The sequence below is a fragment of the Seriola aureovittata genome, chromosome 2 (genome assembly GCF_021018895.1).
Source record: "Seriola aureovittata isolate HTS-2021-v1 ecotype China chromosome 2, ASM2101889v1, whole genome shotgun sequence".
NCBI classification, from domain to species: Eukaryota; Metazoa; Chordata; class Actinopteri; order Carangiformes; family Carangidae; genus Seriola; species Seriola aureovittata.
The window spans coordinates 6,557,928-6,579,247 of NC_079365.1; the positions used below are offsets into that span (position 1 = coordinate 6,557,928).

General features: G+C 40.9%; 3 protein-coding genes across 4 annotated transcripts; 2 read left to right on the top strand and 1 right to left on the bottom strand.

The window, feature by feature from the left end:
• Positions 1 to 884: 884 nt before the first annotated feature.
• arl6ip5a (ADP-ribosylation factor-like 6 interacting protein 5a) lies at positions 885 to 5,136 on the bottom strand. Its single transcript, XM_056364489.1, has 3 exons — positions 4,898 to 5,136; positions 1,814 to 2,031; positions 885 to 1,499 (listed from the first exon to the last, which is right to left on the bottom strand). Exons 1-3 carry the CDS (start codon positions 5,074 to 5,076, stop codon positions 1,324 to 1,326), a joined length of 573 nt encoding a protein of 190 aa, XP_056220464.1. The 5' UTR covers positions 5,077 to 5,136; the 3' UTR covers positions 885 to 1,323.
• A 75-nt stretch (positions 5,137 to 5,211) lies between these two features.
• On the top strand, positions 5,212 to 10,645 carry trnt1 (tRNA nucleotidyl transferase, CCA-adding, 1). Its single transcript, XM_056364460.1, has 8 exons — positions 5,212 to 5,358; positions 5,514 to 5,643; positions 6,007 to 6,200; positions 6,667 to 6,805; positions 6,924 to 7,050; positions 7,213 to 7,406; positions 8,320 to 8,573; positions 9,713 to 10,645. The coding sequence occupies exons 2-8, from the start codon at positions 5,514 to 5,516 to the stop codon at positions 9,953 to 9,955; spliced, it is 1,281 nt and encodes a 426-aa protein (XP_056220435.1). The 5' UTR covers positions 5,212 to 5,358; the 3' UTR covers positions 9,956 to 10,645.
• Positions 10,646 to 10,783: 138 nt separating this feature from the next.
• avpr2b.1 (arginine vasopressin receptor 2b, tandem duplicate, 1) lies at positions 10,784 to 14,391 on the top strand. Of its 2 annotated transcripts, XR_008826121.1 has the most exons (3): positions 10,784 to 11,950; positions 12,563 to 12,861; positions 13,098 to 14,391. XR_008826121.1 is itself a non-coding variant. In XM_056364472.1 (2 exons), the coding sequence occupies exons 1-2, from the start codon at positions 11,086 to 11,088 to the stop codon at positions 12,769 to 12,771; spliced, it is 1,074 nt and encodes a 357-aa protein (XP_056220447.1). In that variant the 5' UTR covers positions 10,784 to 11,085; the 3' UTR covers positions 12,772 to 14,391. The 2 variants fall into 2 exon arrangements, 1 of the variants encoding a protein (XP_056220447.1); XM_056364472.1 differs by having other exon boundaries at positions 12,563 to 14,391.
• Positions 14,392 to 21,320: the final 6,929 nt, after the last annotated feature.

Genomic DNA, 21,320 nt, shown 5'->3' on the forward strand with positions numbered 1-21,320 from the left:
ATAGATGAAGATGAGGCACAGCGGGAGAGGACATAAATCACTACTGCAGCACAGGCAGGTGAAGCCTTGCAGCTCGAGTCAAAGTTAAACTGGAGAGCCACTGGAATAGTGTTACACCTGAGTGTGCAGAGGTCAGCAGTAGGGTCCGTTTCAAAAATAACACACATTCCTTACAGAGGAAATATGCTTCACCAAATGCTAAAGAATGGATTTTAGTAATTCTGAAATCAAAGGGTTAACATGAATACTTGAAGTGATTGCCCTTTTTAATGGCCATCATTCTTATCTTCATGCCCCCCCCCCTACTTACACACTGCCACTTAAAACCAAATAACAGAGCATTACATTCCAGATTGATTCTTGCTATCTGCAGTCAATTTCAAATGGAATCAAATAAAAAAAAAAAAGAAAAAAGAAAAACATCCAAAGTAGCTGACACAGCATCTAACTCGGATTTGGAGGTGAATGACTGCAGATGAATCCACTTCAGCGCTGTGCAGCACTCAGCTCTCCGCACTATAATCTACTGCAGCCCATTGATTAGCATTGGCGTAAGTGAAGAGGAGAGCAAAGTTAACCAATCCATCACCCAGGGGGCATTGTCAAGATTAAACAGCCAGAGGTGCAGGAGGAATACTGATGGGCACGGGTCAAGACCTCGCACTCCTTTGAAGTCCTCACTTTAAATATTGACACTGATCTGACTCAGTGTTTGGAATCAAAGGTATTTCATAGTTGGAGACAAAGTTTTCTCTTTTGTCTGGCTCCATTTATTTGCATGAACATAAGGTTGGTTGGTTTCTATTCAAATGTGTACTTCAGTAGACTGTTACATTTTATGTGAGGACACAATCCAGCCTTTGGAGTATCTTGGCAGCAGCATGTGTTGAGTGTGCACTTTTTATTCTTTGTTAAAAGGCAACACATTGCTTTCACAATTTTAGTTGAGCGTAAACTGGCAGGACTGACGGTCGTTTCTGAGACTGATTAAACACAGATTTCGTACCAAAGACTGAAGGAGTCTGCAGCTGTGTGGAACACTGATACATTGCATAGCAGAGATGTGAGGCAGCTCTTGAGATGCCCTCATTGGTGTTTGAGAAAAGTGCCCCAACAAGTTCTTGGTGGAGTGACAGATAACCCTGAGGTAAAGATAAACCCCTTCAGATAACAAACCTTTTCAAAACACATACGGGTAAACACACTGTATATGAAACAAATGTTAAGAGGTTTAGACTCAGAGATACAGAAAACCGTTATGTCTAAGAAAAAAGTCAAGATCTTTGGCCAAAAGATGGACATGTGTGTTCAATCCAAGTGCAATCACTCCTTCAGTTTTCCCTCCAGAAAGCTCTGGATCTTTTGAAAGTTTTCTTCTTGCTGACCCAGAGCCTCCAGCAAAATGCCCATCGGTGACCTCTTCAGTCCAGCACCTTCGATCTTGTTCTCTAGTTTATTCTTCATGTTGCGGAGGCGAAATGAGGCATGTGCAAATATCACTGAAAGGCAGATGGGAAAACGTTAAAGTTGTCAACGTTTGGCAAAAACAAACCCATAAACTTCTGTTCAAGTCAGACTATGATAACATCAGTGTGAGAATCTGAAAAACATGTTTCATCGAGTCCGAAGAACTAATTTTCTAATTCAAATGCATAGATCAAAATACTCTAAAAAGATTATTGAGTAATAAAAAGGATCAGATATGAAATTTAACATTAGTTATATTGCAGTAACAGGTATATATGAACATTATGTGTCGTTCATGGATTCAAATTTAAAATGTGACCTTCCCACGTTATTATCTTGAACTTACAAGCCAGAGGTAAAGTGATTGCCGACATGAACACCATGACACTCCCCAGCATAGAAATTACGATGTAGCTGGCGACCATGATGGCGATCACAAACGCTGTGGGATTCTGCCTCTTAAAGTTGTTGATCGCAGCTCTGTTCTCTCCGGCCCACAGTGAACCCAGGAAGACGCCTGACACCACGGCCATGGCTGTGAACATCCCCAGAGGGTTCAGGAACCTGCAGGGCAGGACACCAGAGGTTTGGGGGGGGGGGGGGGGGGGGGGGGGGGGGGTCAGTTTAAAACTGCTGTCATACAACTGGAGCACAGGCAGGGCTCTTGTGTGTGGTCACTGGCTCCACCAAGTGTTTAGATGCTGTTTGTGCAACAACACTGAATAGTATCACAGGCTGTTTTCATTCAAATAAAAAAGTCTGTGTTGAGTAATATTTCATGTAGATTTGAAATTATTACAGTTTTTCTACACTGTGTTCATCAACATAATAAAGAGAAAAAGAAAAAAAGGCAAAAACTAAAACTGAAACAATAGTGAATTAATTTATTAGTAAAATAAGCAGAAAATTAATGTCTCGTGTTGTGGTAAACTGATTTTGGACTAATAGTCAAATAAAACAAGGAATTCAAAAGTAACACATGGGCTCTGGGAAATTATGATGGGAATTTTTCATCATTTTCTGCCATATTATAAATCAAATGATTAGTCAATTAATTGAGGAAATAATTGGCATATTTATCAAATAATGAAAATGATAATTAACTGCAGCCCTTAAAACCTTCTTTTTCAAGTTTATGCCTGAGACGAGCTAGTTTTCACACACACACACACACACACACACACACACACACACACACACACACACACACACACACACACACACACACACACACACACACACACACACACACACACACACACACACACACACACGCACGACTGCAGTGATGTCGCCAGGTCAAGTTCATGACCTCAGTGAGAACCCAAGGGGCTGTCTCACAGTTTGGTTTACTCAGGCTCTCTTTGAGGTGTATGGCTTCACTAACAGTGGTGATCTTTGATAACTGCGTCTCACAAAGTTGAAAAAAAAAACTTAAAGAAAACAATGCTTGATGAAGGTGTCTGTGATCAAAACATAGCATTAATAAAGTGGGTGCTAAGTCACAGTGTGCAGGTATATAAAGGCTAATCACTGCCTACCACTAGGACACAGTGATCCTTTATGTTTGGCATCATTTTATTGAGTTTATAAAAAAAATTTCGATACAAATGCAGTAACAATACTGACTGGCTGACCACTATTGTTTTTACATAAACATATTACATACACAAATATCTTTTATAAGGAGGCCTTAAATTCTTATCCCTTGAAATCCTTAATTTCCTTTAAATTCTTCACAGTTGAAAAGTCAACTTGCCATTGCCCTCTGATGGACAACCCGTGAACTAAGCCTGCTATCTTTGTGAGTCCAAAAAAACAAACTAAAAACAACACGACAAGTTAGCTGCCTAACCCATCAGTCCTGCCATGTGATGTATGCGCCTTGTATCCATGCTGAATAAAAAATCCTCACTTGCATTGTGAAGTCGTGAACATGTTGGAAGATAGACCTCTGACATTCTTGGATGGGCTTGAAACCTCTCTTGGACCGCTGCATTACAGAACCTCTCACATTGTCCAATATGTTACTGTGACAAAGGTGTGCAACTGTTGCCTTTCTCACCTACTTTTACATGTGATTTCATGTTGATTCTTGTTGTTCTTTATTGGAAAACTATTACAAGTCCTCACCTCGTGAGATGTGAACTACAGGCCCTGTTACATGGTCTGGAAATGTGCTTTCTATGTTAGAAGAACTGTATAAGGACCCAGAATCAGTGAAAGTTCAATGAAAGCAGCTTATTTAGCAGGCTTTCTGGTTTTTAGACTACAGTTATCATTCAGTACCGAGAAAATAATATTGCTGTGTTATTTGGGTAATGGCAAACCTATGCTATATTCTGTGCATGGCTTGATGAAAATGTACTATGGCTTAATGAGTTTCCTGAGACTGTTACATCTACTAATGCAAATGAGCTCCATGCAAAAGCAGGGACATGGTTGAGCTGTTTCCAAACGGGATAAAAATAACATAATACGCAACAACAAAGTTAATTGTGTAGACCGTGTCAAAGTTCAACCTTGTTGGTTGGTTTGGGGTCATGAATCAGGATTGACTCAATGAGAGAATACCCGATACTGGGTTTTATCTCTAATCAAGGATACAGGGGCCAGCTGATTAAGCTGCTGTTTTCTCACAACTGTGCTGCAATACAACAGCTGACTAGACAAAGGCTAAAGTGGGCTTCACAACCATAGCAACAATATGTCATCACACAGCTCAGTGGACAGGGCAACACTATTTTTAGGAAGCCAGGCTTTAGTTGACACAAAGTACCAACTAAAGCCAAGATATTTCATAAAGTAGAGGCTTAACCTCTTGTTCCCTGACCTGAATCTGCCTTGTATGGAGCTATCAGATAATAAACTAGTTCTCTGAGCAGTCTGCAGGAGTCTGGGGCTGTGCTTGTACTTCATGCCTATAGAAATGTTGATGTCAATTCATGTACTGTATGAGTCAGGCCTAAAAGTGGTTGCTGACTCATCTTTTCTCCCTCCAGTTCAGTCTGTGTTTCCAACAGTGTAAGTGAGAATATCCTGGGAGCCTATTTGAATTTCAACTCTATTGATTAAATATTGATATTTTGAGTAAAATTCCAACAGGAGAGACACAAGCTGAGGAAATGTTCTTAAGTTTGGTTTTCATGTTGAGAAAAGTTACCACTGAGAACATAACAGTCACAGTGCATCATATGAAAGCTGGAACAATACCTTTCAATTCTTAAGCAGCCTACATCCTGCCTGTATCCGCATTTTAAATCCCTTTAAAGTAGGCTACACCCCAGGTTACACCAGCAGGGAAACATCAAGGGATAAATATACCAGGAAAGGTGACGAACGACTTATAAAGTGACCTGCAAACTACAGAATATAACACTTCACAGCTGCTGTAATGATACCATAACTTACTGTGTGCAACGTCACTTACCCGACAATTAGGAAAACAACGACGGCTAAAGCCAGATAATTTGTCTGATAATAAAGCAGGTTGCTGACAACTCTGTTGTTCCATTTCGCCAAATCTTTCACATCTGGTTTAGCAAATCTTTCCGAGCTGGGGAAGAAGTCATCCCACGGTCTGAGCGGTGTCAGCTCTACTTTGGCCATTTGTCTCCTGCTCCGTTTTCTAAAGTGACAGCACGGAACCAGCCGGAAAATCACCTGAAGCGCCGCTACGCGAGAATCTCGCGAGAAAGCTACTAGTAGCACAAGCTCCGCCTCGTGGAAGTGACGAAGCCTTACGCTATTGGTTAGCAACCGCATGTTACTGAGAGATCTTCCTGTAGCCCTACACGACTGAAGACACAGCGACATTGTGAAGTGGTAACTGCGCTGTATGTTCATAAACTCTTCCGTTTGAGTTGCAGTCACGTCTGTGTGATATATCTGGTACGTAAATGTTGACATGACGGTGTTATTCACTTGCTGTGTATGTGTAAACAACTTGACAGGTGCACGCGGACACGTACCGTTAGCTAGCTCAATAAAAGCTGATGGACGGTACCAGACATAAGTACATTACTATGTTTTTGTTGTTTGTACAGATGTGGAGCAGGATACTGAGTCCTCGTGTGATCGGTAGAACAGGTTTCTATTGGAGGAGTCTCTACACTATGCAGCTGAAGACCAGTGAGTTCCAGTCTCTGTTCACTGATGGACTGACTGGATTAGCAGGTGAGGTGCAGCCGTGGACAGACACCTGGCTGCTGTGGTCACTCATTTCCCACAGACATGTCAGCAGGGGCAGTTAAAGTCAGTTTAAATGATGAGAGAGCATGCAAAATCATTTATACAAGTTTGAGAGGGAGCAGGACAGTTAAAAAAAAAAAAAAAAAAACACTGCCAAAGCTGCTCTGGAGGTAGAAATAATCTCAGCATTTGAGTGAAAAGAGAGCAGAGAGCCAGACTCAAAATATAAATGAAAAACAAAACTGAATGTTTGTGTTGATTCATGACACTGGAATTCATCATTTTGAAAAGTTATTTGCCCCTCCAGGTTTAACGCAACTCTTTTAAGTGTGTGTTTGGTTTTTGCAGAGGTGTTTGAGAAGCACCAGCATGAGCTGAGGATAGCTGGAGGTGCGGTAAGGGATCTGCTGTCTGGCAAGCGGCCTGAGGATGTGGACTTTGCCACAACAGCCACTCCAGAGGAGATGAAGCACATGTTCCAGACTGCTGGCATCAGAATGATCAACAATAAAGGAGAGAAGCATGGGACCATTACTGCACGGGTAAAAGACACTTGCTTGTTCCACATGCAATTAATCTGATTGATCAGTTAAATAGGTCATAGATCTTGATTTAAAGATGTTAATGGACTAGCCATCATGATTGATTGTGGAAGATCACCAAGGAGACAAGTAGCCCAGTAACAGGAAGCTATGTCTCTGATTTGTTTATTCCTGGAATATGTAAATATGTTGCATCAAATGAGGCAGTGGGCTCAGGCTGGAACAAATGGTTCCATAAGGTTGCATACATGACATACCTTTTACCATGTACAGATTGTGAAATAACTATATTTTTTAGTGCTCTCTGAACTACTACGCCACCCACAAGTAAGAGTGAGTAGATGGACACTGACTCAAAATGAGGACCTGCATCATCTGTATCCTATCACAGCACCACAAGGGCAGTCTTAATGTGCCTCTTGTCATATGTGTTTTCTTTATTGTTATTTAATTTTTTTTTATATAGCTACACAATGAGAACTTTGAGGTGACCACATTGCGAGTGGATGTTCAGACGGATGGACGTCATGCAGAGGTAGAATTCACCACTGACTGGCTGAAAGACGCTGAGCGGAGAGACCTCACCATCAATTCCATGTTTCTAGGTAACTGTGCCTTGAGAAATCATTATGACTTATCATTGTGTTGGCTTGAGTTTTGGAGATGCATGTGGTATATACATGTGTCAGAAGTCCTCACCATGATTTCTTTTGCCCTTTATAGGGCTCGATGGCACATTGTACGACTATTTCAAAGGATATGAAGACCTGCAGAACCGAAAAGTTCGGTTTGTTGGCAGCGCTGAGCAAAGAATCCAAGAGGACTACCTGAGAATACTGCGATATTTCAGGTGGTCTGTTTCGTTTCATTTCATCTTACCCAATTCATGAGGAAAAAATGAAAAAAAAATTTTAACAAGAAAAAATAAAAATGGAAGGTGAAGACTAATATCATCTTCTGTATTTGTTTGAAGTGAAAGTGTATTGACCTTAATCTTGTTATTTCACCCCAGGTTCTATGGCAGGGTGGCCTTGGATCCTGATGACCATGAGCCTGAGACACTGACCGCCATCAGGGAAAATGGCCGTGGACTGGCAGCAGTATCAGGAGAACGGATTTGGGTGGAGATAAAAAAGATGGTGGTTGGTAACCATGCTGCTCATCTGCTGGAGTTGATGTACAGGCTGGAATTGGCCCAGTACACAGGTGAGTGGGGTGCAATGAAACAATTTTACACGGTTATTAAATGGATAGTACAGTTTTTTTGACCTGGGGTTGTGTGAGTTAGTCATATATAGTCAGTACATTGCCTACAGTAGATTTTAATCAGCGCGGTCCCAGTTTGGAACTGACTGCGGCTACTGTAGGTAATACACCGACTATATATGACTACCTCACACAACCCACATCAAATAACCAGAACTATCCCTTTAAGAGGTGCAGTTTATGGTACAGTGTTTACACAACTGCCTTTTACACACAACTTGAAGCAGCAGAGGCCAAGCTATCCTGACTATTAGTGTGTGCGATAAACATGCGTACATGAATCACAATTGTTTACTTTCTTCTTAGCAAAAATTAAACTTTGCCAATCCTCTTGAACTAGTTTTATAACAACAACTTCTAGAATTGATTACATAAGATAATATGTATATTATATTCTTATTCAAGCAATAAATGTCTGTATGGCTCAATTGTCACCATTAGTTTTTATGTTTGGTAAAAATGTTCCCAACTGTTGGAACATAATGTTTGTCATGGATCTGATCCCTCTTGACAATGGTCTCAGCTATAATGACTGCTATCAAGTCGTTATTTGCAAAGTGCAGGCAGTAGTTAAAAGGATCAATAGTTTCATTAATTGTCAAGAAACTGGAGCCGCTTCTGAAAAAGGAATGTCTCAATTTCCTTTCCTGAGATTGAAGTGGGATTTGATTTGATACCCTGGTATTAGTCAGCACTAGACGGATGACCCTCGTAACAGGTTATTCAGTAAAAATTGTTCTAACAGGACACCGGTGCTTCAGACATGTAATCAGCGTAATTACAATAAAATCCATTTTTTTCTTGTTTCTGTTCTGCTCTGTTGCTCATCCCTTCTGTCCCTGCTCCTGCTCAGGTTTACCTCCAGATGGCGATGTTGAGGAGATGAAGGAAGTGTGGCAGAACACCAAAGACCACTCTCCCAAACCCATGACCATCCTGGCGGCTCTCTTCCGCTGCCCAGAGGAGGTAGAAAAGATGGACATCCGACTGAAGGTGTCTAAGGAGGAGAAGACTCTGGCTCTGTTCCTGATCAAATACAGACGAGAGCTCCGCAAGAGCAAAGACGAGCCGGACAGCCTCAAACCCTTCACTGACTTCATCATTGACGTAAGTTTCAGTCTCCTCAGTTAGTGCGTCAATACAATAATATGTTAATTCGTCATGTTTGTGTTAAACAAAAATAGCCTGAGAGAGTTATAGTGGGACAATGTGGTCATTGATTTTAGCCATGAGTATTCAGAGTGTACACACCATGTTCTAGGCAGGCATTATTATTTTATACCAGCTTGATTCAGCTGATTTTGAAGCTAATTGGACAGACACCTGCAATGTAGCAGCTGCTACACGAAGTTCAGTCATAATATATTCCAGCAAAAATATCAAAGGAGAAAAAAATCACTGGTTCCAGGTCCTGTGATATATAACTCACTACCATATGTGGGTTTTGGACAACAGGCAATTTGCAGACATCACCTTGGGCTTTAGAAAAATGTGACCACAAAAATGAATCATTAAATGAGCAGATTAGCCAACCATGAAAATGATTTGAGTTACTTTGTACACACAAATTGTAGCCTTTATCTTACTTCCCTGCTCTTGCTGGACAGTGGTCCACCTGCATCCATCACCCACATCTGAATGCAACATGTTCCCACCCATACTGACACACTGACAACAGGAGGCGTTCTAGAAAATGTTTATAATCACTAACTAGGATTGGGTACTGATAGTCAAATGTGGTTAACATTTATTTTTAGTTTCAATTACTAAGCTTTTTAGTTTAGTACTTTAACAAAACAAAAACAAAGCAACAACTTAAGTGGATTCAATAAGGGAATTGAAAGGATTCAGATGTGATAATCTTGTTAAACACTGGATTCAGCTTCAGTAAAATTCTGTTGAAACTCACTAATTGTAACAGAAGTAGTCTTTCTAACTGGTTTGAAGTGGGGAGAAAAAAGTGATGTCACACATTTCTGTGAACTAATCAGGATTTAGGAATATTTTAATCAAAATCTGATGACAGCTACAGGTTTGTTTTGTTATGTTGCAAGACAATCATCAATTAAATCAAGTCAAACCACACCCATGTAGTCCTGATAAAACAGATCAGCTGAATGTTTTAATAGTGACCCATAAATAAATAATATATTTTTTTTTTGTGATGAATATTTAATGTTAAAGAAGATAAATCTAAAACAAAGTTTTCAGGGGCTTTAATTCTCACACATGCCATATCTTTTCAGAGTCGGGAGCTGGATTCTCAGAGTAAAGTATGTGAGCTGCTGAAGTACCAAGGTGAGAAGAAGTTGCTTGCAGAGCTCAGCAGATGGTCAATCCCTCGATTCCCTGTCAGCGGGCACGATCTGAGGAGGCTGGGTGTCACGTCAGGCAAGGAGATTGGTGCTACTTTACAGAAGCTGCGTGACATCTGGAAGAAAAGTCATTACCAAATGGACAAAGATGAACTGCTCAGTTATGTGAAATGAACAGAAAAGCAGGTGTTTTGTGTCAGATGACAATAGACAATAACAGTCCGGACAACTGACACCGTAACTGTGCCGCTCACAGGTATCGATTGAGCAGACTGAGGCGTGTTGTTGACGGAGGACGCAACAAGAACTGACACGTGCATACCCATTGCTGAATGTAATTTCATTCTAAATTACCCCAAGGCCACTTCTGTTCATCTGCATCTCCATGTAAACTTAAAGAGATCACCTTATGACAGAATGTGAAATGGACAATGGCAGCTGATTTCACCATGTGTTATTACATAGCCCTGCTGTTTATGTTAAGGTCCTCAGATAAATGGCCGACACTGTACTGATGCTCAGCCAATTAACGTCTTTGTCACTTATGTGGTGAGGTGTGATGAAGGAAGGTGAAACATGGATATAGGAATCTGTGATGAATAGTGAGATAAAATCTTGAGTTAGTTAGCAGCAGGGGTCGCCACACCATAGAAATGGTTATTTTTATTTGTTGAAACAGTAAGAAGTTTTGTTATTTAACTGCAGTAATATATAATTTCTTTGGTGAGGAAAATATCCTCTATGAAAAATATTTTTTTTTCTTTTTAATTAAAGAGACTTGGTGATTCGTTTGCTTGAAGTACATTGCACTCGTGTAAATCCTGTGGCAGGAGCTGTGAGAAATAAAGACTGGTGTATGTTTGACTTGGTGCTGCCATGATGCATGATGGAAAATAATTGAAATACGTTTTAAATCTCATTATTGATGGTTCAGCATGAGGTCTTTCAAAACAGACCACGGATATGCCCCGAGCAGCACCACATTAAAGCCAGTTACCTGATTTAATGTGGTGGTTGATCTGTGTATTTTCTGTGCTGGAGTGGTGTTGCTCCTCCCTCCTGCAGAGATGAGGAGATATAAAGCCCCCATCTCTCCTTTACTAATACCTCAGTTTCTGCCTGCAGAATGCATCCTTTAAACTCCCACAACATTTTTTTTTTTTTTTTAGGAATTACCTTTTAATGACATTATTAAAAGTGAATGTTTAAAGTTTTTGTATTTTGCATGCCTCTACTTTAGCTGGTTTCACCTGGAATGGGTTTTGTGTTCAGCTACCCTGTAGTGTTGTATTTGGTGTGAAAGCATGGCTTGGTTTCGAGTGAACATCAGTAACAGCACTTTGGAGAGCGCGCTCTTTGGGGATGAGCCGCGAGATGAGAGCTTGGCTCAGGTGGAAATAATTCTTTTGTCCATCATCTTCATCACTGCGGGGATCCTAAACTTCGGGCTCCTCATGGTGCTGTGGAAGCGGAGGAAGCAGCTCTCCAGGATGCGTGTCTTCGTTTTCCACCTGTGCCTCGCAGATCTGGTGGTCACGTTCTTCCAAGTTTGTCCGCAACTCATTTGGGACATCACCGACAGATTCGTCGGACCAGATATACTGTGCCGCGCTGTGAAGTACCTGCAGGTGGTCGGGATGTTTGCCTCCACTTACATGATAGTAGTGATGACAGTAGACCGATATCAAGCCATCTGCAACCCCATGGTGACTTTCCAGAGGCGCAGGGCGCGCTTGAACGGTCCGGTGTGCGCCGCCTGGTGCGTCTCTCTCATCGGCAGCCTCCCTCAGATTTTCATCTTCTCTCGGGTCGAGGTCGCTCCCGGTGTGTACGACTGTTGGGCGCAGTTCATCAAGCCGTGGGGACCGAAAGCCTACGTGACCTGGACGACTCTGGTGATATTCATCCTGCCCATTATCACGGTTATCGTGTGCCAAGTGCGCATCTGCCGCACCGTGCGCAACAACTTCCACATGAAGACGCACCATGTCGGAGAGGCGGTCAGTAAGCCGCTGTCCTCCAGGGCCAGCAGCGTGGCAGGAGTGTCCAAGGCGAGGGTGAAAACGGTGAAGATGACCGTGGTCATTGTGCTCGCCTACATCATCTGCTGGACGCCTTTCTTCACTGTGCAGCTCTGGTCTGTCTGGGACGTTGAGGCGCCCACTCAGAGTAAGACAACAGGGATCTGACAACATGAAAAAATCACATAGAAAATGTTTTTTTACATACAAAAATACATTCTAACATAGGAATTACAGCATGCAACAGTATGACAAATTATCAGCTGTGATGTATTCAATTCAAAGAATGGCTATAAACTCTGAGCCAAACAATGAAAAAAAACAAACACAAAAAATAAGTTAAATATCCTTGGTCACAGCTTGACAGATTTCCTGTAAAAAATAATCCTGTGAAATTATTTTTAATCAAGTTTGGAATCCAGATCTGATTCTCTGTAAGTGCTTTTAAATAGGGTTACATCATAACCTTAAAATTATGACCCTGCATTTATCATATAATATGTATTCACTCAAAAAAAGAAAAAAAAAGAAAATATTATAGAAGGAGGGTGCCATCTCCATATAGCAACTTTAATAATATAAGATAGATAGAAGTCAGCCCTGCAAATGATTTTACTCTGTAATCTGCACAATCTGAGTTTAATTATTGACAACATGTATCTATAACCAAGAGAAGGTCCTCTCAATTTAAAATGGATAAAACAAAAGGAGAAAAGGGCTCATATGAATATCTCTCTCATTTCCTCCTCTGTGTTTCCAGCGGCAACCTTTACCATCCTGATGCTGCTGGCCAGTCTGAACAGCTGTGCGAACCCCTGCATCTACCTGTTGTTCAGTGGGAAGCTGCCCAACAGACTGGTGGCCCTGATGTGCATGGGTCAGCCTGATCTGAAGGAGTCCATGCAGGAGGAGGCCACCATGGTCAGCTCCCTGTACATCAGCCTGAAGAGCCTGTCAGACAGTAGATAAAAGCCTGACGTCTCACAGACACTTCTCTCACCTCAATCCAGCCTGTTGAACACGGTGTAAAAATATTGCTCCCTTATGAGAAAGACTGAAGTAAGTGTGAAGACAGGCATCACAGTACTGCAAGTCCCTGTGGTAGCAGTATATTGTAGTGAGAGCACACTATAGAAATGAACAATTGCTTTCATGTTGAAACTCACTACTGAGTACCACACACACTGCAGGTCATTATAGGGATGTTACACTGATGAGGTATGAGATGATGGCCGTTAAGTCACTATTACATAACCAGAACAGTACTTCTAATGGATTTCTATATTCTTTTTTAGTGGTGTGGCTCAAGAGATGGTGGCTTGTTGATCCATTGCTCCACCACTTTGGTCCAGACTGAAATATCTTGACTAACTACTGGATGACTTGCCATGGAATTCAGACATTCATGGGCCCCAGAGGATGAATCCTTATGACTATGGTGATTCCCGTGACTTTTCCTCTATTGTCACCATGAGGTTGACATTTGTGATACTGATTAATATTGATTGAGAGGGTTACTGAATGGACTGCCATGAAATCTGGCTTAGACATTTATGATCCCCAGAGGATGAACAGTTGGTGTCCCGGTAACTTTACCTCCAGCATCATCATCAGTTCAGAATTTGAATCAGTGCAGTACGCACAGAACTAATGACATCAGCCTCAGCCGTGCTTTGTGTTTAGTGCTAATCAGCGAATGTTAGCATGGTAACAAGCTAAACTAAGATGTTGAACATGGTAAATATGATACACCAGCATTTTACCATTGCTATCTGTGAGCGTGTTAGCTTGCTGACGTCAGCATTTAGCACAAAGAACCAGTGTGCTTATGTCTCAGAGAGTGGCTAGCGTGTCTGTCTACTCTAAAGATGTATTCACATTGTTGCCAACAAACAGCTTAAGTGCACACCTCCCCATTACCGTGAATGCCAAGCAATACAGAAAGTGCAGTGCAAGACCGTTGTTTTTCAACTGCATTGTGAATACACCGTTATTCTTAGTGTAATTGTGGCGCACAATGTGATTCTTTAAAGTTGACAAATGGAGCAAGCTATGGAATCAACAGTACAATATGGATCAGGTTATTTTTGCCAGAAAGACAAATAAGAATCATGAAATGGACGCACCATTTGCATTAAAGATTTTTATTTCTATTTCACTGCATGTAAATTTGTTCGTCAAAGAGTTTATATAAGAGCTGATCTTGCGAAATGGATGAATAATCCATAATTTTTCAAAAATTAATCTATGGAGCTTAGAATGTAGAATGTGAAAGTGTCAAATGTAAATGCATTTTATCCTGTAAATATGTAATGTATCATGTATTCTTTGGATGTGATTGTTCAGTCTAGTTTACATCTTACCTGTATGGTCATATTTATGATAATGACAGATATTGGTTAGGTGCTGGTTAAAACAGTCTGTTATGAGACAACAGGTGGGTCTGTGTTTGTTAAAGATTAAGTATCTTCAGATAAGATGCTCTGATAAATGTTGCAACATGTTTACATTTTTCAAAGACTTTTATCTTAACCTCTAAGGGGTGATGATTTCTGAGGCGTTACCAAATAATAAACTGTTGTGACTTTTCATGTGACTGTGTTCTGTCTTCCCAATAGCACTTGTTGAGAAAAATGTCCCTTTGGATTTAAAGTGGAAATGTTTATTTCTACTCTTAAGAGGTGCTTAGCCACACAGACTTCTGTTTGTCTGCAGTTTATCTTGTTTTCCCACAGGCCCCTGTGTCTGTTCTGTTGTATGTCACCTGATAGTTTCTGCATCTTCCATTTGGAAGATAGAACTTGAAGAAGTATCAGGTGACAGACACAGCAGCAATTATGCTTTTGTCTCAGTGATTTACAGATGTGTCATTAGCTGCAGCATGTCATTATAAGTCGAGGTGACCAAGGTGAGAAACATATCCCTTGACTCCCATGTAATTCACTACACGGAGGATCTGAATATTACACTCCTTTGAAATCAGTCTGCAAACACATCATTTGAAAAAGCTATAACAATATTATGCTCCATGCTCTCTCCAAAGCTGCACAGAAATCTGAGTCTTCTGCCATGACCCTCGTCAGTGACTGTCTGACAGCTGGCTGGGACTCAACTCTGACCTTTACTGCCAACAGAATGACCAGCAACCGCCACTGCAGCATCCCCAGCTGCCAGACAGTCAGAGAGGAGGAGGTACGGTGCAGCTGACAGATCAGCATTCTTAATTCAAACCATGCAACACACACCCCATAGTCTTAGCATTTTATTAACCATTCATATTTAATAAGTGGAATCATGGGAGTAACACTGTTTTCAAGAAAAACAAGAGAGATGCTTTAGACCACAGCCTGCAATTTACTAAGTAAATATAGTGTACAGAAGAAAGAAAGAGCTTGACAAATTAGCATTTAGAATTGATCTAGAAATTAAATTCACCTTCATTTCATATATATACACTGGAAAGGGTGAAAACTATAATAGCTACTGAAATTTTTTCAGTGTCTCAATACAAAACAGTGGTATATATTCCTTAACTTGATATATGTTTTAGGTGAGGGAGAGCCTTGAGTGTTGCGCAGTGGATGCTAGCCATGTTGTTGCACCACATGTTGTGAATAATGGATATCTTACCACACTTAGCTTGCTTAACTTAACTTACCACACCATAACTAGTTTCATTGTGAAAAAACATTGGCACATACTGTTTTGTGTAACAATATTACGGTTACAACATTATGGCACCCAGTAATTATAAAATAGGGATTGAGTATCTTCAATTTGTTTTAGTATAGATATCCAATAAGTATCCTATCAATCTCTCTTACACTAAATACAACTTGTGTGGTGTATAAAGCTTTACCAAAAAAAAGGCACTCAAAAGTTCAAAGGGACAAATTCAGTTTTTCACCTAATGTGATTCAAATTAATTTCAAACATTCAAACATTACAGAAATGAAGCAATGTACTGTGATTTTAAATGTCATAATACTCTGCACTCCACTACGAAGAGATTACATATACACTGATTCCAAAGTAGTTTCTGTGCTGCAGCCAAAACACACAAAACACACTTCGCCCATCTTCTGCATCTTGCACTGACTTTCTATCTGCACCCAATGACAATCCAACCAATTTTCCCCAGCAGGGATTTTTAGTCCCTCAAAGATAAACCCAAAATGATTCACAGACTTAATATACATTGTCTGCCCTTTTAGAAATTGAACAATGTAATAAAACGTAGAGATAAAACAAATGCATGAAATGATCATGAATGCAACGTTTTCCAGTACATGGTTTCTATTTATTTGAGGTTTGACCGGCACTCTTTTACATTACATTACACTCTCTCCTTCTGCAGTGGTTTAACTGGAGAATTAATGTCACAAAGCTCATATCTGCATAATTCATGGGAAAATGCGTTTTTGTCTGTTTTCTGGAAATTCAGTGAAGATATGCACAGTATTTGGATGGAAACTTGACCTAAGAGCAAATGAATCACAAGCAGGAAACAACAAACATAAAAAACAAACATTAAAAAACATTTTTGGGGCATTTTATGACTTTATTAGTGAGAAAAGAGACGCGAAATGAGTGAGAGAGAGGGTTAACAACATGCAACAAACTGTAGTTCATGGTCAGGGCTTCAATCCAGAAGTAATACCAGAAAGCAGGTTTAGTGAAAACTCTGAGTTGGTTAAGGAAGACTCTGAGTTTCTGTTCCAGAAAGAAAGGTTACTCAAACTCTGCAGGTTAGGGGATGACCCAGAGTTTGAGTGACAGTGGTAGGTGACTCTGTAAACTTACTTGCCGGCAGATTTTCTTTAACAAACTTTGTCCCTGTCTCCTCCCTCCTCCTTCCTGCTGAGCCTGAAGCAGCTGTCAGACCTGGGGTGTCCTTTCCTCGATTATCTGATCGATGGTGAAGCCGATTTAATTGCATAGCCTTACATCAGGAGACGAGTTTGAGACCCTGATTAGATGTGCTATCATTCCCTGATGACTTCCCTAATCAAACATGACTGTTTTTTGTCACAGTCTATTATTTATCTGAACAACACTTCCTAGCCTTACATCTTTAATATTACACTCTGCAGATGTGCTCTCAGATCACAGCTAATTCTTTGCATTGCTCTTCTTCTTTCCTTTATGACTTGAAATGACATCCTGCTGCCACCTGAGACTGGGATCAGTAATTAGCTTTTATTTTGCAGGGTTCCCCAAGGCTGTCTCACAATCACAGAGACTACACATCACAATGCACTGCAACTAATATCTTTCACTCTCTGCACTGTCAAGATCATATGTAATGCAGCACACATTATTATGAATGTTCTGTCTGGCCCCGGCTCTGGGGGTGGGGGGGTGGGCTGGAGCCAATCCCTGCTGACACTGGGCAAGTGTGGGGTACACCCTGGACAGGTCGCCAGTCTATCACAGTGCTGACATATAGAGACAAGCAACCACTTGCACACACATTCACACCTATGGGCACTTTAGAGTCACCAATTAACCTATACTGCATGTCTTTGGACTGTGGGAGGAAGTCGGAGTACCCAGAGAAAACCCACACAGACACAGGGAGGACATGCAAAGACCCAGAACAAGTGCTAACCACTGTCCTGCCGTGCCGCCTTATGGTAAGTAAAGCTTTGTACAAATATCATTCTTCTGTAATTGGCAGTTCGTCTTAGACCATACTATATACAGAGGGAGTTCTCTCACATCGTCACCATTGTTGTTTACATTCAACCACGAGCAGAGCCTGCAGTCGTGTGACATCATTCACGAGACTGTTGCGGGAGTACAGACCCAGCACCCTGATGCATTCATTGCAATATCGGGGGATTGTAACCATGTCACTCTCACCTCTCACCTGACTGACTTCACTCAGTATGTTGATGTCCCACGAGGGAAAATAAGACACTGGATCTGTTGTATGCAAATGTCAAGGAGGCCTAAACTGCTTCAACTCTACCACCACTTGGCAGATCAGATCATAATCTGTTTTTTCTTCAGGCAGGCTGCAACCACCCGCTCATTCAGGAACTGGACCCCGGAGGCCAGTGAGTCTCTAAAAGACTGTTTGTGCACAGATTGGAATGTCCTGTTGGAGTCACAGGGAAGTGATAACAGCAAAGGACCCTGACCTTGATAGAATGGTTGAATGTACCACAGACTGTAATACCAGCAAGGACTGTACACTGCTTTCCAAACAACAAACCCTGGATCACCAGTAACATCAAGACCCTCCTAAACCAGAAAAAGGAGGCCTTCAGAGATGGAGACAGGGAGAAGCTCAGGTGTGTGCAACATGAGCTGAAGAGGAGATTAAAGCAGGTGAAGGAGGACTACAAAAAGAAAGTAGAGAGGAAGCTGCAGCACAACAACACCAGAGAGGTGTGGAAGGGGATGAGGACCATCACTGGCTATAGAGAGAAGAACAGCCAGACAACATCAGGTGATGTGGACAAGGTTCAACCTGTTCTACAACAGGTGTGACACAGCCTAACCTGTTCTCTCTCCCACTGCTTCAGCTGCAGCTTCTCCTACAGAATCTCCTCCACAACCTGACACTGCAGCTGCAACTCCCTCCACACTGGGGTCAAGTCTCCTGTCCTTTACAGCGGAGGAGGTGAGGGCGGAGCTCAAGAGGCTACGTCCTGGAAAGGCAGCAGGCCCGGATGGTGTGTGTCTGAGGCTGTTAAAGGACTGAGCCTCTCCAGAGGATCTTTGACTTAAGTCTACAAATAGGAAGGATCCCGGTCCTGTGGAAAACATCATGTCTTGTTCCGGTACCTAAAGTAGGACGACCAGCTGAGATAAATGACTACAGACCGGTGGTCCTCACACCACACATCATGAAGACCCTGGAGCGGCTGCTTCTCCATCTTCTGAAGCCACAGGTTGAACATGCACTAGACCCCCTAAAGTTCGCCTACAAAGAACATATCGGAGTAGATGATGCCGTCCTTTACATGCCAGGTGGTTACATAAAGGTTATGTTCTTTGATTTTTCAAGTGCATTTAACACCATTCAACCCCCCATCCTTAAAGACAAGCTGGAAGGGATGGGGGTGGATCCCTGCTATCTATCTATCTATCTATCTATCTATCTATCTATCTATCTATCTATCTATCTATCTATCTATCTATCTATCAATCTGTCTATTTACATACATTAGTATATACATACATATATAGACATGAAAAACACGTGTATATATATATATATATATATATATATATATGTAAATGAATATAGCCACCGAATGATACTTAATTTTTTTGTTTAAAGGGTTTTTTTTTTTTAAGTTTTCTCTGCCATTGAATGTGGTTTCTTTCTGGGAAAATGTGCTCATAAACCTTATGGGACACTTAATTTATATGTCAAAATGCAATATATTGCTTATTATTTGTTCTATGGCAAACATGCATACATGTAATGCAACATAAATCTGTGTCTGCACAGACACACTTAGTGGGCTGGATAAATTGAGTTGTCGTTGGTTTTGTTTTTGTTTATTTTGTTTAATGGAATTTTTTAGGAAGAATAAAAAGAAAAAATAACCTGCCTGATTCTTTAAGGTGTGAGTAAAACATTGTCGTGACTGTGAGGAAAGATGGGCAAACCTGGCAAAAGTTTTCTCCCAAGGGTTCAAAGTGTGATCAACCAGTAAAGCAAAATATAACCGGCTATTGCTTTCATATTAAATTACAGGTTTTTGGACAAACACTATATGCGCTCAGATAAAAGTACATTTCAAACTTTCAATTATGTATGCAAACATACCTCCCACTTGTGGTCAAAAAGCAATTTATTGAGCCTTTTAGTGTTCAAATTCCATATGGATCTTTTGAGAGGTTCAGCATCCTGAATGTCTGAAATTGCTCTTTACGTAAGCAGCCACTTAAACAGATTGCATATGCTTTTCATTTCAAAACAACAGGCTACCACTTTGTCATTACTCACATACATCAGAAGATTTCGCAATTATCACATACTTGTTTATACCGGTTTCCCTTTCTGATGACTGAGAAGATCCCTTATTGGCTCCTCACATTTAATGGAAAAACCTCCAAGAGAAGAATATTAATTGTGAATCAGAGAGGGTTGTTGCCTTTATAAAACACCATACTCACGTGTATTTGATGGCGTTCAGATGACTCACGTACACAAAACCTTCCGCATGTTTATATCTTTTCATGTGTGTGTGCGTGTGTGTGCAAATGCATGATTGCTCAAATTCGGAGACTGTTCAAAAGACTGAATTGTCAAACATAAGAGGCTTCCTCTGTGTGCTTGAAATGCATCTTAGTACAAATAACAAGAGCTTGTAATGTGACGGTGCATGACTTTGCTTGCCATTTATACTGAAACCTTTGTCCCTCTGTTCTTTTTTTGTGCTCCACATTCAGTCAATAAACAGAACAAACAGATGTAGATCACATGTTGATCAATGTATACGCGTAAGCCGTGTATGCCATGTCCAGGATGAATTCATTAGCATGCCATAAATAATAAAGCAAATGCATATTGCAATGCTTTGAAACATGGCATGTTTCAATCATGATTCCCTATGATAATGCATATTTTACATATCGGATCATTTGGATTGGATAATTTATACCAACAGACACATATCTAACAAGTGAGGAAAAAAAGCTGCCAAAGCTGCTGTGGTCCAGATGTTTCACTGAAGGGTTTTAATATCAAGCAAGCATGAGTTTCTCATGAAACTTTTAAAGAGAGTGCAAAGATGAATAAAGGACTGTATAATTCATGTGCCTGACCTCTTATTAATTAAAATGAAAAAGGCGACTAGTTCCAGGAATAGGTCTGAGTCCTTATTATCTCTCAGGGCTGAGGGATGTGTCCATTTATTATCCAGCTATTAGGCTCTGATGAGACTTGTACTGGCTCTGAGACATTTCTACTTGTGTGTTTGAGGGAGGGCAAGGTCAGGAAGTTACACCGTAGACATTTACTGTATGTCATATACAGAGCCAGTGAAAGGTGATATCATGTTTTATTAGTCCACAGATTTGTGTGATTTCATGACACTGATCAATATAAAGTCTCTACAAATTGATTGAACGGGGCGTCGTGTAGCGTAGTGTTTTAAGCAGGCGCCCCATGTGTAGAGGCTACAGTCCTCGCTGCAGTTGGCCCGGTTCGAATCCCGCATCGGACAGCCTTTCGCTGCATGTCATTCCCCCTCTCTCTGCCTCCCTGTTTCCTGTCACTCTCCACTGTGCTGTCCATTAAAGGCATAAAAGCCCCCCAAAAAATATACTTTACAAATTGATTGAACTACAAATATAAAACACCACACATAATTGTGCAAGTAGTCATCAGTAGTGAAGCTAATTAGTCACATGAACTAAATCACCTGTGTTCAATCAAGGTCTGATTCTTAGGTTAAGCACACCTTTATGTGGAGGGTCTAACAGATGGTTAGTCTAATTGCTTGACAAAAATTGCATCTTGAAGACGAAGCAAAATTCCAGACAAATCCAAG

Coding starts and splice junctions, on each gene's coding strand:
- arl6ip5a (XM_056364489.1), bottom strand. CDS start 5,076: ATGGCCAAAGTAGAGCTGACACCGCTCAGACCGTGGGATGACTTCTTC. Junction 2,032..4,897: donor GTTGTTTTCCTAATTGTCGG/GTAAGTGACGTT, acceptor CCTGCCCTGCAG/GTTCCTGAACCCTCTGGGGA. Junction 1,500..1,813: donor AATCACTTTACCTCTGGCTT/GTAAGTTCAAGA, acceptor TCTGCCTTTCAG/TGATATTTGCACATGCCTCA.
- trnt1 (XM_056364460.1), top strand. CDS start 5,514: ATGTGGAGCAGGATACTGAGTCCTCGTGTGATCGGTAGAACAGGTTTC. Junction 6,201..6,666: donor ATGGGACCATTACTGCACGG/GTAAAAGACACT, acceptor TTTTTTATATAG/CTACACAATGAGAACTTTGA. Junction 8,574..9,712: donor TCACTGACTTCATCATTGAC/GTAAGTTTCAGT, acceptor ATATCTTTTCAG/AGTCGGGAGCTGGATTCTCA.
- avpr2b.1 (XM_056364472.1), top strand. CDS start 11,086: ATGGCTTGGTTTCGAGTGAACATCAGTAACAGCACTTTGGAGAGCGCG. Junction 11,951..12,562: donor CGTTGAGGCGCCCACTCAGA/GTAAGACAACAG, acceptor CTGTGTTTCCAG/CGGCAACCTTTACCATCCTG.